This window comes from Dama dama, chromosome 7 (genome assembly GCF_033118175.1).
Source record: "Dama dama isolate Ldn47 chromosome 7, ASM3311817v1, whole genome shotgun sequence".
Classification (NCBI taxonomy): Eukaryota; Metazoa; Chordata; class Mammalia; order Artiodactyla; family Cervidae; genus Dama; species Dama dama.
The window spans coordinates 2,768,883-2,786,791 of NC_083687.1; the positions used below are offsets into that span (position 1 = coordinate 2,768,883).

At 40.7% G+C, this 17,909-nt stretch overlaps 1 protein-coding gene across 5 annotated transcripts in view; it reads left to right on the forward strand.

The window, feature by feature from the left end:
- The window catches only part of LOC133059340 (spermatogenesis-associated protein 31A6-like), a 37,443-nt gene that overhangs the window by 1,757 nt on the left and 17,777 nt on the right, over positions 1-17,909 (forward strand). The window contains exons 1-4 of one of the 5 annotated variants that reach the window (XM_061146318.1): positions 8,631-8,769; positions 10,132-10,311; positions 10,939-11,076; positions 11,963-12,082. Coding sequence is in view for 4 of the 5 variants with exons in the window: in XM_061146317.1 (XP_061002300.1) it covers positions 11,050-11,076 (27 nt within the window). In the remaining variant the exon portion in view is untranslated. Of the gene's footprint in view, positions 1-8,630; positions 8,770-10,131; positions 10,312-10,927; positions 11,077-11,962; positions 12,083-17,909 lie in introns of those variants that run through there. The other 4 variants (XM_061146316.1, XM_061146313.1, XM_061146314.1 and 1 more) reach the window with 4 other exon arrangements.

Sequence of the window (17,909 nt, forward strand, 5' to 3'; positions counted from 1 at the left end):
AGGTAAGAACTGGATTTGATAGAAAACTCATTAACAGAATGTTGAATTAAAATGGGACTGCTGACATATTCTAATAGCCAGAGAAAATCATCTGTTGGACCTCTAGTGACGAAAAAGATGAGGAGGGAAATAGTGTATCTTATCAGGTGTCAGCCACAGATTAAATTGAGATTGCCATTTACGGAGCTAAGTCATGAGATCCTGGACTTCCTTGGTGGTCTGGTCCAATGGTTAAGACTCTGTGTGGTTAAGCCTCTCCAATGCAGGGGGTTCAGGTACGATCCGTGGTCAGGGAACTAAGATTCCATCTGATCCATGTCCAAGAGGAAAACAAAATATATATATAAATAAAATATATATATTTTAAAAATATTTTTAATTTTATATTTATTTAATTATTTTAATTATTTATATTTATTTAAATATATTTATAAGTATATTTAAATACATTGAAATTATGTATAAATATATAGACCAGAGTTTCTCGCATTTGAATTAGTTGCCTGGGGACCTTGTGGAAAGGGCACTTGCTGAGCAGGAGGTCTGAGATTCTGTGTTTCTAGCAAGCTCTCTGAGTAGCAAGGGTATAGCCTTGCCTTTAGAGACATCTGGAAGAAGAGCATTGGATAGTGCAGGACATAACAGGATCAAGAAAAAGCATTATTTTATTTTTCTTTCTGAGCGTGTTTATAGCCAGAGGGAAGCAAGGAGTTGAAGTAGCAATTACAGGTGTAAGATACCATTGCTAAGCAAAGGGAAAAAGAAGTGGTGGAGATGATCCATAGAAAGACTGTAAAGGGGGAAGAATTAAGACCACAGATCCAGAGATTACCCTTTGGAGAAGAGAGATTCTAGTGAAAGGAGGAAAGGAAGAAAGTAAGTCCTTAGGGAGGTGAGTTTGGAGTTGATGAGGACACTTGAGAGAATTCCTTCTAGATGGCTTCAGTGTATTTACATTGAAAAGAGATAAAATCGTTGTTGCTCCAGAGAATACTGGGGGTTGGGGAGAAGGGTGGTGGTGCTAGAAGTAGGGGAAACCCCAGCCACTCTAAGTAACTCTCAGGCATCAAAGGTATATGTTGTATTGATATTTGTTATTTGAAGTAGATTAATTTGAATATGGAAGGCATTGACTTTCTTTTTCTTTTATTTAAGATAACTGAGTTTTTGGCAGTTGTTTCACAGAAATGCTTTGAAGCATTAGCATGATGTAGCAAACCAAACTAAGTTTTCAAACAAAACAGATGAATAGGGTTCATTCCCTAAATGCTAGAGTTGTCATTTTCAATAAACACTACACTGATTTTGAAACATGCAAGATTTTTAATATCTAATAATTTTGTGGCAATTAAATTATTCATAAAGTTCTTATGGAATACAGAATAGGGAACAGATTGAGTGAATCAATGTAAGTCATACTAGAAAAGTAAAAATTAGAAAAAATGAGACACACTAGTTAGCATCTCTTCATAAATGGCAATGACGTGTAAGACACAGTAAGCCGTGAAGGAGTAGTGAGTTTGAGGGGAGAGGAGGACGTGGAAGTGATTCTCTGACATAAGAGTTCGTAGGAGGTAGTCAGAGTTGTATTCTTACTCACATTCTAATAAATGGAGACTTTGTTTTCAGATTTTTCAGATTGGGATTCTACTAGTTTGAGCCTCAGTAATGAGACTTGTCAAAGAGCCAGGCATTTGCAAGTTGATGATCAGTGTCTGTTGATTTCACAACCAATGACCAAAAATCAGTCAGCATCCACAAACTTGGAACAGATGACCTTGTTAGGTAGTTAGAATAGGAAAAAAGAGTCCAGAACGGTGGTGGCTGAAAGACTAGGAAGGGTAGAGCCCACAAAGATAGAACAAAGGAAGGTCCGAGGACCGGAGTGAGGACCTCAGGTAGAACAAACAGTACTCCTGGCTAGCCCAATTTACATGGGGCAAGCCCATGGGGAGGAAAAAAACATATAAAAGGAGGAACCAAAGGGCCGGGTGTGTCTCCCCCATGCGTATGGGCTCTGACTCTCTCTCTCTCTCTCTCTCTCCCTCTCTTCTCTTTGCGTCTTTTGGGTCTGCATGCCCTCACACCTCCAGGATGTATTTTCCAAATAAAACTGAGCTGTAACATGGAGCTATAACACTTTAAGAGAGTTGTGACGCGCCGAGAGGTTTAACGTCTGGTGCTTCAAATTTTTGCTGTGACAAGACAGAACCGAGGAAATTACACACTCCCTTGACAACCTTAATAGATAAAGAAAAGGTGAATATTTGAGTGGTGTTTCTGGTAGGGAATCACATGCTCCATCAGCTGTGCAAGTCTCAGCTGCCAGAACACAGAGAAAGCAACAAGGCAGTGAAGAAGCCCAGAGCACTCAGCCCTGGGCCACCTGGGCACTGACATTTCCAAAATTAAATGTTGTGGCAAAACCTACTGTGTGCTGACTCCTTTTATGCAACCTGCAGCCAAACAGTATTTCTTAGAAAGGTGTTTGCATTCTTCCTCTGACCCTAGTAAGAGAATCCATGACAAAGAGAGTTAGGAGAAAGTAAATTCATTTAGTCTATCATGTAGCATACCTGAGAGTGGGTAGCAGGATTATATTTAGGATTTTGCATCTACTTGTGAGACCTAGGTAGACATCTAGAGATTGCCTTCTCAAAATGTGGCTTCGCAGCCATATTTTTGCATAGCTCTGAATTCATAAGTATTAGTTATAAATTGTATTGAGTATGACTGCAGGAGCACCTCTGAAGCCAAATGCTAAAATATTTCTTGTGTTTTCTATGACATTATATATTTTAGAAATGGCTTTCCCAGTGACAATGGGAGGCATGGGAAATTGCTACATAGTACCTCCTCAGTTGTACCTGTCTAATATATCGACTTGTTTTATTATTTGTAATGAATTAATAGTTCAGAAGGAATGTTGGTTTTAAGGAGTGCTATATCATTTAAAAGCAGTGTATAGAAAAGCAATTCTTATTCTACTAGGATGCCCAGTCTATTGAGTAACCACATCTGGTACGTGTTGTCCATGAATACCAATTTATTTAGTGCCTTCAATTGGTCATACAATCAGGGCTATAGTAAGAAATCATACACTGTTCTTTTTTCAGTCCTATTGTTTTTTCCTTTTCTTTCCTCACCTGTAGAAGTTACCTTTGCGTTTACAAGATTCTCAGTTATCTCCTAGAATAGTGACCACAAGCCATCAACTCAAAGTGTTTGTGTGTGTGTGTGTGTGTGTGTGTGTGTGTGTGTGTGTGTGTTAACATCTCTACAAGTGACTTGGTTGCTCTTGTTTCTCAGTGAGCTTAGTAGGTCCAAGAAGCACAAATTCAAATAAATCACCTACCTGAATTCTTTCGACACTGGAAGAAGTGACATAGGAAAACCACCAAATAAATAGAAGCAACTTCAGACAGTTCATGAAGATTCTCAATCTCTTCTCAGTTGCTACCTTTTAAAGAGTAACTGGCAGAGTCTACTCCTTTAGGGTCCCAGGATTTGTACATGTATTAATTTCATATAGATTTATTCTGTACTCGACCTAGAACATTTTATATCCTAAATATTTCTGGAACCATTCCCCAGTATAGGCCTGCCTCTCCTTTTTTTTTTTTTTTTTCATTATTAATGCCTTCAGATTCTTCTCCCTCCATTTATTTGTATGCCCTTGAGATTCCATCCCCTGTAGTGTTTAGAGTCACCTGTCTTAAAAGCACATGTGACCATAAACCACTCGTCAAATTGCATTAATATGTAGACATCTTACAGCGACGCGTGATGCTTTCATAGTCTGACTTGCGCCTGACTCTCCATCTCTCGCCCTTTCTGTCCTTTGCTCTGGAATCCTGAGCCGCTGCTGACGCCCCCTCACCTGTCCCTGCGCTCTGGACAAATGTTCACCCTCTCCTGTGCGCTTCTGTCGCCGTCTTGCTGCAGCCTTCCGTGCGCTCCCTCTCCTGCCCGCTGTTCCCGTGAACTGCCGAAGTCTGCGCTCAGGCAGTCTCTCTCGAAAAGTCATCCCTGACCCCCTTTGTCTACATTTGTCTTTAAAGTCCAGCGTCTAGTACTGAGCAGGAACCCCCCAAATAATTATTGAATAAAAGAACTAAAGACTTCTGTATACCTGGGTGATTCTTAAGAGCTTGTCCTCTGCAGTCTAAGAGCCAAGAGGGTAGACATGTGAAGAAATAACTTACATTCAGGTGATGAAGATACACTTGAAAAATCTATAAAGTCCTAAGGAACTTTAGGAAAGAGATACCTGTTTATCTGGGGAAAAAAACAGCTATAATCAAGGAGAACTTTACAAAGCAGGCTGAGTCTTAAAAAGTGAAAAATAATTTCTTGGGCAAGAAGTATTTCAATTTAAGGAATTGAGAAAAGGGGAAAAACAGTAACAGAATTTTGTAAATGAATAACGTTGCAGCTGAAGCTTGGTGTGTTGTTATGAAGTAGAGAAGAAAAGAGATTGTGGCTTTATGTGTCTGTCCAGTATTTCGAAATTTTGTTTGGTTTCTGATTGTTTTGTTCCTTGATGTTTGGATGAATTTATGAATGAATCTTTGAGATGTTTGTGTCTCTGTAACCTGATGAATTCTGGTATCTCCCAAAAGGTTTCTTGAAGTTTTAGATCATTGGAAGTATTTCTTAAAGAAGTAAAAATTCAGCTGAAGATTAAGATTGATATAAGCTGGGAGGAGGGATCGGGATGGGGACCACATGTAAATCCATGTCTGATTCATGTCATTGTATGGGAAAAACCACTACAATATTGTAAAGTAATTAGCCTCCAACTAATAAAAATAAATGAAAAAAAAAGATTGATACAAGCTGTCATTTGATGCAATGTTTTAAATATTCTATTTTTATCTAAATATTCTAGGTAATTTTAACAAAACGTACAGATTTGTTAGCAGAACTAGACTTAGAAATGACCTGAGAGGAAAAATAAGAAAAATCTGATGGAGATGAAAATAACCATTCACAGGTATGTGAAAGTGTAAATTTAAATTTCTGGTTTAATACTATTTTCTAGTCTTTAACAACATAATACAGTTTGCAACAAAGTTCATAACAAAGAAAATTACCTTTCAAAAGTAGACTTTTAGAATCAACAGATGATCACTTAAGTTTTTATAGCACTTCAATTAGAAAACATAAAATATTGTTAGAGTCTACTGTAATTTATAGCTTGTCTTTGGAATTTAGGCAAAAAGCTCTCCTGACTACTGTTTACTTCTTCCATTTTTATAATTTCTTTACATGGTAAAGAAGGTGAGATCAAATACCGAATCATAGGATTAAAGAGTTGAATTTATGAACAATAGGACAATGATGGTCCCTGACCTAGATATGTGTAGAGAGAAATCATTGCCAGTGGTCAAGGTTTTCTGTTGAAATTGCCAGTCACTGGTGCCAAGACTAAAGATTCATTCTGTCTGATATCTCAGCATAGTTGACTTCAGTTCAGTTCAGTTCAGTTGCTCAGTCATGTCCAACTCTTTGTGACCCTGTGGACTGCAGCAAGCCAGGCCTCCCCGTCCATCACCAGTTCTCGGAGTTTACCTAAACTCAGGTTCATTGAGTCAGTGATGCCATCCAACCATCCCATCCTCTGTCGCCCCTTCTTCTCCCGCCTTCAGTCTTTCCCAGCATCAGGGTCTTTTTAAATGAGTCAGCTCTTCGCAACAGGTGGCCGAAGTATTAGTTTCTGCTTCAACATCAGTCCTTCCAATGAACACTCAGGACTGACCTCCTTTAGGATGGACTTAGGGATGAGCATTCAGCAACAGAGTAGATCATAGAATCAGCCCAAATGCCTATTAAAAGTATTGAACCTTCCAGATTGGACCTTTGTTGTTAGGGTACAAATAATACCTTTATAGTTTATTTCATTTCCAGGTGGGAAATCAGTAAATATTATTAAAAATGCTTTATCCACTTTCATCGGTGGCTGTTAGGATTTAATATAACTGAATGTAGGGGCTTCCCAGGTAGCTCAGCTGGTAAAGAATCCACCTGCAATGCAGGAGACCCCAGTTCAATTCCTGGCTCAGGAAATTCCCCCGGTGGAAAGGCTAGGATACGCACTCCAGTATTGTTGGGAGATCTGGGTTCAATCCCTGGGTTGGAAAGATCTCCTGGAGGAGGTTGTGGCAACCCACTCCATGTTCTTGGCTGGAGAGTCCCCATGGACAGAGGATCCGGGCAGGCTACAGTCCTAGGGGATGCAAAGAGTCAGGCAGGACTGAGTACACACATAACTGAATTTAAGCAGGTAATATGTATTGATGTATAACATTATCATTATATATACTTTGCATTAATTTAGGAATTGGTTTCTCTTTCTGATTGGTGTTAATAGATTTTGGCTCCTCATAATATAAAGTTTGTCTGTTTTCCAGATATTAGTCCTTAAAAAAAAAAAAATAAAAAAAAAAAAAGCTTTCAAATGTGCTGTAGGGACTCCCTGTTTAAGATATAGTGAGAGGAAATATTTTTAAGGGAAGCCAGCATTTATAACATTAAAAATCATCTCCTAATTCATTTTTGGTAGATTTAATATACATGAATTAATTCAAACAAACAGGGACAAAATTGGGTTTTGAGTTCAGGTTTTTCTCCTATTTTCGGGTAAGGCAAGTTACTTTTCACCTAACCGCAAAAGGGTAAGGTGAGGACGAGGGCCTTTGGCCAGGAGTCGTTTCAGGGCCTCGTCCCCTTGGCAGCTGAACTGTAGCAAATACACGTAAACAGCTGCACAGGCGCTATTTCCTGGGACAGGCAGCGGAGAACTGGATGGTAACTGAAGAGGAATAGGGAGTTCACGGGAGTTTCCTATTTTATATTCAGAGGGGAGCTTTTAGTGTATATATGCTGCTAAAAATGAGCCAGCAGAGGACGTGTTTATTGAGTTGAATCTTGTTTCCATTTCCAATCTTAGAAAGCTTATTGATTGTATGACATTATCTTTCAACTATTACAGTAAACTAATTGTACACAATACTTCTGTTGATATATAGTTTTGTGGTAAGGGCTTGTTCATTGGTTCTGAAGTGTAATATTCTTATGTAATTGAATATGCAGATGATTGCTTCAATTAAATCTATCATACATAGATTTTTAAAAATTATAGAATCATGAATATACAAACCCTTAGGCTATACTGAATAGGATTTAATTATTCCTTGGTGATTCTGGATGATCGTATCATCGTGAGTAGCTACAGTTTTGTAAGGTACTCTGAAACATCACATCATATTAACTTCATGTTGTTTATAGATTCCTGGGAAAGGGGGAATTTTTGTTTATATTCAGTAGAAAAAGCTATTGACAATCTTTCCTTAATTATTATTTTTGGATCATAAAGTTCTAAATTAGTAAAACCATGCTTCCCATACTAAGAGTGTCGTTAACACATCTTGTGTGCTCAATAAGTGCATGTCAGATGCATGTAGAAAGAGCAGAATGGTTACATGAATGCCTATTGATGAATTTCTTTCCAAAAAGCAAGTCTTTATTGCAAGTAGATTTCCAATATTGCCTACATGGAAAGATGTTTGATTTTTTTAGAAATATGCTAAGATTCAGAAATCATTAATTATTTATAGCTATTGGTAGGCATGGAATAATAATATAGATTCATTTGCTATCATATTACTTAGAAAGACTTATTCAAATCTCACTTTCTCAGCATGCTTTGGAGCCGCAGTGTTGAGGCCAGACTTCCTGAGTTTGAACTCTGGGTCTGTTGGTGACCTGCTGTGGGCTTGGACACAGTCCTCAGTCTCTCTGTGCCCCATCTTTCCCCGTGTAGAGGACCTCATGCATTACCTGTCTTCGAGAATCACTGTGAGGATCAAAAGTGCCTTCAGATATGGCAAGTGCTGATCATAATGCATAGTGGTTGCATAGGAAGTCCTCAGAAGACTAACATCATGGTTATTGTGGTTTTCTTAAAAATGGGTTTCTTTCTTATAAGGAATTAAGGAAAACTCCAAGATAGGTTTCACTGCCATAAAAGGTAGTTCTTATTGAAAATGACAACTGCCGCAAACCCTGGTATACTGCTTCCTATCAAATAACACAAGTAATGTTATATTTTTCCTTTTCCTTTGATCTAAATTCAATGCTTTATTAGTATTATTCATATATTTTCTTTGTCCATTAATGCCACTCTTATTCATTGTTTAATCTTTTAGTAAAAAATTACTTCCCAGTGCAAAGGTTTTATGTCAAAAGCCAAAGTTTAGATATTGTTTGTATTTTTAAATATTTAATATTAGCCTGAAAAGAATCATTTGTTATTTTAGGGCTGCAAAGAAAACATCTAATGAAAAGAATAAGGTATAATAAAAAAGTTAATTATAAAAAATATCATCCTAGTAAAATATAGTTTGTAAAAGGAATAGTGTCAAAACAGAAAATCTTCATATGTTGTAGAGACATACACTTTGAGAACTTAATTTAGAAACACTATTGATCAAAGTATCATTTTGGTAAAAATCTGTCCTTTTAAGAAGTGTCTGTTTTTCATTTAATGACGAGGTATTTATCACCTTTGCACAGTTAGTATATTTTATAAATATTTTAAGGACATTGTGAAACAGTATTGTTTATATGTAGGTCAAAGCACAGATTAATGACGTGAGCTACCTGAATGACTGAACTCAGTCATCTGAAAGTGCTTCCCAGGATGGTGATGTCTTCACTCTAAGATTTCCACATTGCAAGTAGAACCACTTGGCTTGAGGTATAAAGGTAGGACCATGGTGTAAATATCAGTACAAAGCCTGTTTGTGTATAGTGTAGTAATACATGCTCACCTTGTCTACGACTGCTCTAGAGCTATGGATATTACAGTGCTGTGCATCTTATAGATATGTTTTGTATTAAAAGACAGTGAAAGTGAGTGTATACGCTGAGCCTATGATCATTCTTACTGTACCTGAATTTATAATTTTATATATATACATATATATGTCATTATTTCATTTCTCTTTCTCTTCTACTAGACTGCAAGCTAAACAAGAGCCAGGGTCATGTGTTTTGTCTGGAGAGCTTAGAATAATGTCTTCCACTTGATAGACACTCAATATTTGTTCAGTGTATGGAGGAGTAGACATGAAAGACACAGTCCTTTATACTCAAAAATTACTCACATCAGTGTGTTTCTTGTTTCTATGTGTTTTCTTCTTGTTGCAGATTGTGTTAGCTTGTTGAAAATTCGGGATGCAATTCTTTCATGTGAAAGATAAATAGAACTTTAATAAAGCCACTGTGAACTACTTAGAGGAGAAATTTAAAAACTGGAAAATAAGGTCCATGAGCTACAGAAAGAACTGTCCGAGAGAAAAGAAGTGAATCAGAGTTAGGGCATCAGAAAGTGGAGTGGCAACGAGAGCTTGGCAGCTTGAGATACTGCACATCCTAGTTTTAAAGCGATATATGAACTGTTCTTTACTTCAATACTGCAGAGACCTAGCTGTGTTATAATTTTTAACTTACCCTCTGGGATTTTACAGCAGAGAATACGTCGTTAGTATTCTGGAGTGTGAAATTCATGGAAGTAATATAAGTTCTTAACAGTGAATGCTTCTAATGACTTAATGTATATTTTTCCAAATCATCATTTTCATGATCATACAGGAGTCCACCATAACAGAAACCTCATTCACAATTCAACAGATTGACTTTCGATTCTTTTTCACTTTTCTGTATTATGTTTAATCTTACAAGGAACATCTTTTCTACAGATTCATTTCTACATGTCTCATTATTTTGAATTCATTTTCTTTAATAATAGTGATTTATTTGGTTAAAGTATGAGAACGTATAGAAACAGTCTTCGATCCATATTTCTAAACTATTCTTTAGAAAGTTTAGATTACTTTTCATTTCCACCCACAGAAGTATGAAGTAGCCATTTTTCTCAAGACAGAAAAAAATATGCATGCTGTTTTATTCTTAACCCTCTGCATGAAAACAGTGATCATTATTAAGTGTTCTTCACTGTATTTCCCCCCATTTTACTATTTTAAACATTGTGAAGGGGGAATGAAAGTTACTGCAGCAGTGAATAGTCTCATGTTTTTTTTAAGAAGAGCTCTATAAATTTTGCAGATTGACCCTAAAGCAAGAAGAAGAGAATAGAAGAAATGCTGACATATTATAAGAAAAAATTAGGGAGCAGTTAAGAAGAAAGGAAGACCAATATAGTAAAGAAGCTGAAATGAAACAGCAACTTGAACTCACTCTCACAGCACTAGATGGAACTGAAGACTGAGAAAGGATCTGAATCAGGTAGAGTAATCGTTGCTGAAAATTTCAAATTTCTAACACCATTTCATCAATATTATTTATAATATCCCATTTATTTAATATGTATTATTTAGATTTCAAACAAGGTGTTATCCCAACCTAGGTATGAACTGTGACATTCGTAGTTTAAGTGATTAGTTTCTTACTATTCTTGGCTTCTAATAGATGCTCTGTATGTGTTTTCTGAGTGGAGGACTGGATATAACTTGAGGTTAATTATTAACATAATGATTGGCACTTTTGATACATTAGACAAAATAATCTTCTTAATTCCAATCCATGTATTAATTTTGGGTTTTTAAATGTTAAAATACAGTCTAACTTGGCTTGAGACTGTGAAGGAGCTAGTTAAATGCTTTGTAAAGAAATTTCCTTTCACAATAATATATCTGCATGCTTTTGCTCTGTGATAAATTTAGCAGACATTTAAATTAAGATCCAAATTAAGACATTTAAATTAAGATTTAAATTGAGATAAAGATTCTTGTGCTTGAAAAGGCTACTTCCTCTAAACAGTTTTATATATTTTATATTCTGCTTCTAAACTTTTAACTGTTTCTTTTTCTTTTCATAATATGGGCCCAAAAACTTCATATAGTGTCTCTCCAGGTTATGGAAGAGTGACATGATGCTCAGAAGCAGCTTTCTGGAGAACGGAATGCCAGAATCTTACAGGAGGGAATCCTGGCCAATCACCTTGCCAAACAAAAGCAGAAAGAAATGGCTGATAAGGAAATGAACTCTCAGGTATTTTCTGTATTCATTTATGTGTGTGTATGTATCTATGTATGTATGTTTTTTATAAACAAAGAGTATGTACCATAGAAAATGTACAGGCTTGTGAAAGCCTATACATCTATATTTTGAGGAGGGATGACATTTTTCATGTGTCGGATCAAGTAATATTTGTAATTCAGATCCATTTGTCTACAGCAGTGAGGTAGGGACATGCGATGACCTCTTCCAAGGAGAGACCTTTAATATTTTCCATAGGAATTGATCTCAAAATTATTGCAACGGTATCAGAGGAGCCGGCACCCTCCTCTGCGCTTTAGGCCAGGAAGACGGCGTGTGCTCCGCCATCGCCTGCGCTGCACACCCGAGTCCCTCTGCTCTGGGGGGAGCGTGTGCGCCGCTCCATGCCCGTCCTCACCTTCCGTGTCTCAGTCAGAGTCCGCTCCTGGCTCCACTCTCATTTCTGTAACCAGCGCCCTGTCAACGGCCTTTGCACGTCATTTAGTTTTCCAGTTTGTGAAAACTGCAAGATCAGTTGTAAAACATTTTTGAACACTTTAAAAAGTAACTTCTTCAAAATAAACTTATAAAATTCTGCCTACCCCATCCCCCCAAAAAAAACCATACCTCTTGCTACTAACAATAGATACTCTTAATTTTTGGTAATGATTTCACTTCCTTGATAAATCATTAGGGTCGTTTATCACTTCCACTGGTGGTAAGGAGGAAAAGTACAGGCAGTTCAGAGACCATATTTTGGATGTCATTCTTGTGAGGAAATTAACGCTTTGCTCTATGTAGGGTCCTATTTTAGTGCAAGGAACTTTTAAAAACAGTGATAGATATGATACCATATGTATTTAGTGATAAGTAATAAGTGTTTTTCATTGTCTTTCAGCCTATCTTACTATTTGAGACATTACAAAAAGGTATTGAAAGTTATGGAAGCAGCAAATAGTATCATGGTTGTCTAAGAAGAGCTCTCCAAGTTTTACCTATCACCATCTGTGTATGCACTGTGAGTGAAGTAAGAGGCTTATTCTGTGTTGATGTGTTTGCACCAGGGAAGTGGCCGGGGTCTGATGTACGAGGACAGGTGGAGTCGGAAAACCTGCTGCTTCCTTATATTTCTAGCTTCTTCTTTCCCAGAGTCGTTATAGCTGATGAGCTAACTGATGTTTTTGTAGAAGTGCTTAGTGCAGCTGTCAATCGGTTTAATTCTTGTAATTGACTATTAAGATGTTAGAACAGTAACATATTCTCAAGAAAAAAACTTTTTACAAAATGTAATCTATTTAAATGTGTACAGAGCTAAGGCTCTTATTGTAGGGCAGCTGGATAGGTTAGGTATCAGCTGTATAGTTTCTAAAGCTAGCAAGTGGTGGTGTGTACTGGACGTATTTGTCATATTTGTTGGGATAGTTTTATTTTTATTCATGTCAATTTGAATTAATTTGGGAAACATTTCAGCATTGAATCATTTATTTTTATAGCCTCTCAACTGTTTCAAGGCATCTACTTCTAATACAATCATAATTTGGAACTCAAGTGGTGAGCTTTACCCAAACTCTTCTTGATTTAATCTTCCATCTGCTATTTATGATTTACTTAGAACATTTTTGCAAACGATTTGTTGATAGTTCTCATTTTAAGGCTCAGTTACTATCGTTTAGGTACACGCTTGTCCACTAAAACTGAAGAATGGCAGGATTCATGAGCAGCGGGAATGGAGGGAGTCAGGGACAGGGTTGTAACAGCTGCATTCCGAAGGCAGCTGCAGGCCAGGTTTTTGAGGCTCCTTGAAGGCATGGGAGCAACCTCATTTTTTAAATTTGATGTTTCTTTTATATTGGAATATAGTTGATTTCCAATTTTGTGTTAGTTTCCTCTGCAGGGGAGAGCTAGTGAGCCTAGGTCTGTCTGGAACATTCCTGAATCCTTCGGGGATACACTCTGTGTGTCAAGCTGAATACCAGACCTAGGGGGCAAAATTTGCATTTTTCTCTCAGGGAGCCCTAACGTGGTGCGGCCTAGCAACTGCTTGAAAATCCATCAAATTGCTGTTTCCTTCCTTCTGACAGAGCTAGCTTTGCTTCCCCCTTTGGGATTTCTGAAGCAAGGGGGCAGCACGAAACACCTCGCCTGTGGTCCATTTGAGGTGCAAGGTGACCTCGACCAGGTGACCACAGTATGGAACCTGGCCCTCTCAGACACGCTCCCACAGCCTGCTTCCTCGTGGGCAGTACTGCTATGACCTAGGAATGTGTTTGCAAGGCTTGAAAAGTGCAGGGAGGCACGCAGCCCTGACTTTGCAATTTAGGCCCTTGGATCAGGCCTGGAGGTCTGACGTCTGAGAAGTGAAACACTTGCTGCAAGATAGAGGCCTGGAAACTCTCTCTGCGGCTGCCTTTCCTGGCTCCAAGGAAGATAGCTTCCCCAGCTGTCTGTGGGCTGAGAGTCACACACGGCTGGAAAGCGCTTGCTTGGAGGTCATTTGTCAGTGGCAGTGGCCCCCGAGCCCCGGTGCCTAGGGAGGGGTCCCACACTCAAAGGGAAAGTCAAAGCGATGTCCAAACGTCTGTTCCATCACATTTCCTCTGCAGGAGAGATCTAGTGAGCCTAGGTCTTTCTGGAACATTCTTGGATCCTATGGGGACACACTCTGTCAAGCTGGATCCCGGTCCTAGGGGGCAAAATTCGCATTTTTCTCTTGGGGAGCCCTAATGAAGTGCGGCCTAGTAAATGCTTGAAAATCCATCCAATTGCTCTTTTCTTCCTTCTGACAAAGCTAGCTTTGCTCTCCCCTTTTGGATTTCTGAAGCAAGGGGGTGGCCTGCAACTCCTCGCCTGGGGCCAATTTGAGGAGCAAGGTAACCTTGAGGAGGTGACCACAGTAGGGAACCCAGCCCTCTCAGACTCACTCCTACAGCCTGCATCTTCATGGGCAGTACTGGTATGACCTAGGAATGTGTTTACAAGGTTTGGAAAATTCAGGGGGACACATGGCCCTGACCCTGGAATTTAGGGCCTTGGAGCAGGCCTAGAGGTCTGATGTCTGAGACATGAAACAGTTGCTGTAAGATAGAGGCCTGAAAACACACTCTCTCTGGATGCCTTTTCTTCCTCAAAAGAAGATAGCTTTCCCAGCCTCCTGTGTGCTGACAGTCACCCGCTGCTTGTAAGCATTGCTTGGAGGTCATTTCTGAGTGGCAATGGCCCCTGAGGCCCTACACCTAGGGAGGGGACCCACACTCACAGGGAAAGTCAAAGCAACATCCAAAGCTCTGTTCCATCATGTTTCCCCTGCAGGAGGGATTTAATGAGTCTAGGATTGTCTGGAGCATTCTTGGATCCTACAGGGAAACACCCTGTGTGTCAAGCTGGATACCGGCACTAGGGGGCAAAATTCACATTTTTCTCTCAGGGAGCCCCAACGTGGTATGGCCTAGCAACTGCTTGAAAATTCATCCAATTGCTGTTTTCTTCCTTCTGACAGAGATAGTTTGCTCCCCCCTTGGGGATTTCTGAGGCAAGGGGGCAGCCCCCAACTCCTCCCCGGGGGCCCATTTGAGGTGCAGGGTGCCCTCGACCAGGTGACCACAGTATGGGACCTGACCCTCTCAGACACACACCCGGAGCCTGCTTCTTCATGGGCAGGACCACTCTGAACTAGGAATGTGTTTGCAAGGCTCAGAAAGTGCAGCGAGACACACAAGCCTGACTCCATAATTTAGGCCCTTGGAGCGGGCCTGGAGGTCTGATGTCTGAGAAGTGAAACACTTGCTGCAAGACAGAGGCCTGAAAGCACACTCTCTGTGGATGCCTTTCCTTTTTTCAAGGAAGATGGCTTTCCCAGCCTCCTGCCTGCTGAGGGTCACACACTGCTTGAAAGTACTCGGTTGGAGGTCATTTTTCAGTGGCAATGGGCCCTGAGGCCCTGCCCATTGGGAGGGGTCCCACACTCACAGGGAAAGTCAAACCAACATCTAAATGTCTCTTTCATCACATTTCCTCTACAAGAGAGATCTAGTGAGCCTAGTTTGTCTGGACCATTCTTGGATCCTGTGTGGACACACCCTGTTTCAACCTGTATTCCAGGTCTAGGGGACAAAATTCATATTTTGCTCTCAGGGAGCCCTAACACGGTGCGGCCTAGCAACTTCTTGATAGTCCATTCGATTGCTGTTTTCTTCCTTATGACAGAGCTAGCTTTGCTCCCCTTGGGGATTTCTGAAGCAAGGGGTGGCCCCCAACTCCTCTCCTGGAGCCCTTTTGAGGTGCAAGGTGACCTTGATGAGGTGACCAGAGTATGGCACCCAGCATTTTCAACACACTCCCACACACTGCTTTCTCATGGCCTGTACCGCTATGACCTAGGAATGTATTTGCAAGCCTTGGTAAGTGCAGGGTGACACACGGGCCTGACTCTGTCATATAGGCCCTCGAAGCAGGCCTGGAGGTCTGCTGTCTGAGAAGCGATACAGTTGGTGCAAGATAGAGGCCTGAAAACACACTCACTGTGGATGTCTTTCATTCCTCCAAGAGAGATGGCTTTCCCATCCTCCTGCGTGTTGAGAGCCACACACTGCTTAAAGGCACTTGCTTGGAGGTCGTTTTTCAGTGGAAAGTTCCCCCGAGGCCCTGCCCATTCAGAGGTGTCCCGCACTCACACGGAAAGTCCCAGCAACATCCAAAGTCTCTTCCATCACATCTGCTCTGTAGGAGAGATCTAGTGAGCCCAGTTCCGTCTGGAAAGTTCTTGGAACCTGTAGGGACACACCAAGCGTGTCAGCCTGGATACAGGCCAAGGACGAAAAATTTACATCTTTCTTTCAGGGGCCTCTAAATTAGTGTGGCTTAGCAACTGCATGAAAACCCATCCAAATGCTGTTTTCATACTTGTGACAGAGCTGACTTTACTCTTCTCCACCCCTTGGAATTTCTGAAGCAAGCAGGTAGCTCACAACTCCTTGCCACTGGCCAATTAGCAGTGGAATGTCACCTTGATGAGGTGACCACAGCATGGCACCCAACACTCTCAGAAACACTCCCGCAACAGTATCCTCAGGAACCATAGTGGAATGAACTAGGAATTTGTTTTCAAGGGTAGAAAAGTGCAGGGAGACACATGGCCTTGACTCATTGGAATCTAGGCACTCGGAACAGCAACTGAGGACTCACATCTTAGAAGCAAAATGGTTCATGCAAGATAGAGGCCTGGAAACACACTCTCTGTGAATGCCTTTCCTTCCTTGAAAGAAGAAAGCTGTCCCAGGATCCTACATGCTGAGAATCACACACTGCTTGAAGGTCATTTTTCAGTGGCAAGTCCCCTGATGCCTTGAATGTTGGGAGGGTTCGCATATTCACAGGGAAAATCAAAACAACATCCATAGGTCTGTTCCATCATGTCTTTTTCTGTAGGAGAGATCTAGTGAGCCTAGGTCTTTCTGGAACATTCTTGGATCCTGCAGGGAAACACCTTGTCGTTCAAACTGGATACAGAGCCTAGGAGCCAAAATTCACATTTTTCTCTTGGGGGACCCTAAAGAGGTGCAGCCTAGCAGCTTCTTGTAAATCCATGCAATTGCTGTTTTCTTACTTCTGACAGAGCTAACTTTGCTCCACCCACCCTTTCGGATTTATGACACAAGTGGGCAACTCACAACGCCTCGCCTTGGGCCAATTTGCAGTGACATGTTACCTCCATGGCGTAAACACAGTATGGCACCCAGCACTCTCTGACAGAGCCGCACAGACTGCATCCTCATTGTCAGTACCGGTATGAACCAGGAATGTGTTTGCAAGGCTCAGAAAGTGCAGGGAGACACACTGCCTTGACCTGGGATTTAGAACCTTGGAGGAGGCCTGGATGTCTCACGTCTTAGAAGCAAAATCCTCCTTTGGGAGGGATCCCACACACACAGGGAAAGTCAAAGCAACGTGTATATGTCTGTTCCATCACGTGTTCTCTGTAGGAGAGATCTAGTAAACCTAAGTATGTCTGGAACATTCTTGGATCCTGCGGGGACACAACCTGTGTGTCAACCTGGATACCGGGCCTGGGGGCAAAATTCATAGAATGCTCTCAGGGAGCCATAAACATGTGTGGCTGGGCAACTTCTTGAATATACTTCCAATTGCTGTTTTCTTCGTCCGGAAAGAGCTACATTTGCTCTACCTTTTGGGATTTCTGAAGCAAGCAGGCAGCTCTGAACTCCTTGCCTCAAGTCTATTTGCTGTGTAATGTCACTTCAATGAGTTGACCACAGTACGGCACCCAGCACTCTCAGACACACTCCTGCAACCTGCTTCCTCATGGGCAGTATGACTATGACATAGGAATGTGTTTGTAAACCTCATTAAGTGCAGGGTGACACACGGCCCTGATTATAATTTAGGTGCTAGGAGCAGGCCTGGATGTCTCATGTCTTTGAAGCTAATGAGTTCCTGCAAGAGAGAGGCATGAAGACACACTTTCTGTGGATGCCTTTCCTTCCACGAAGGAAGATAGCTTTCCCAGCATTCTGGGTGCTGCGAGTCACACACTGCTTGGAAGCACTTGCTTGGAGGTCAGTTTTCAGTGGCAAGGTGCCCTGAGGCCGTGAGCAGAGACAGGGTTCCCACACTCACAGGGAGAGTCAAAGCAACTTCCAAACATCTGTTCCATCACATTGTCTCTGTAGGAGAGGTCTAGTGATCCTAGGTTTATCTGGAGCATTCGTGGATCCTTTGGGGAAGCACCCTGTGTGTCAACCTGGATACAGGACCTAGGGGGCAAAATTTACATTCTTCTCTTGGGGATCCCTAATGCAGTGTGGCCTAGCAACTGCTTGAGAATCCAT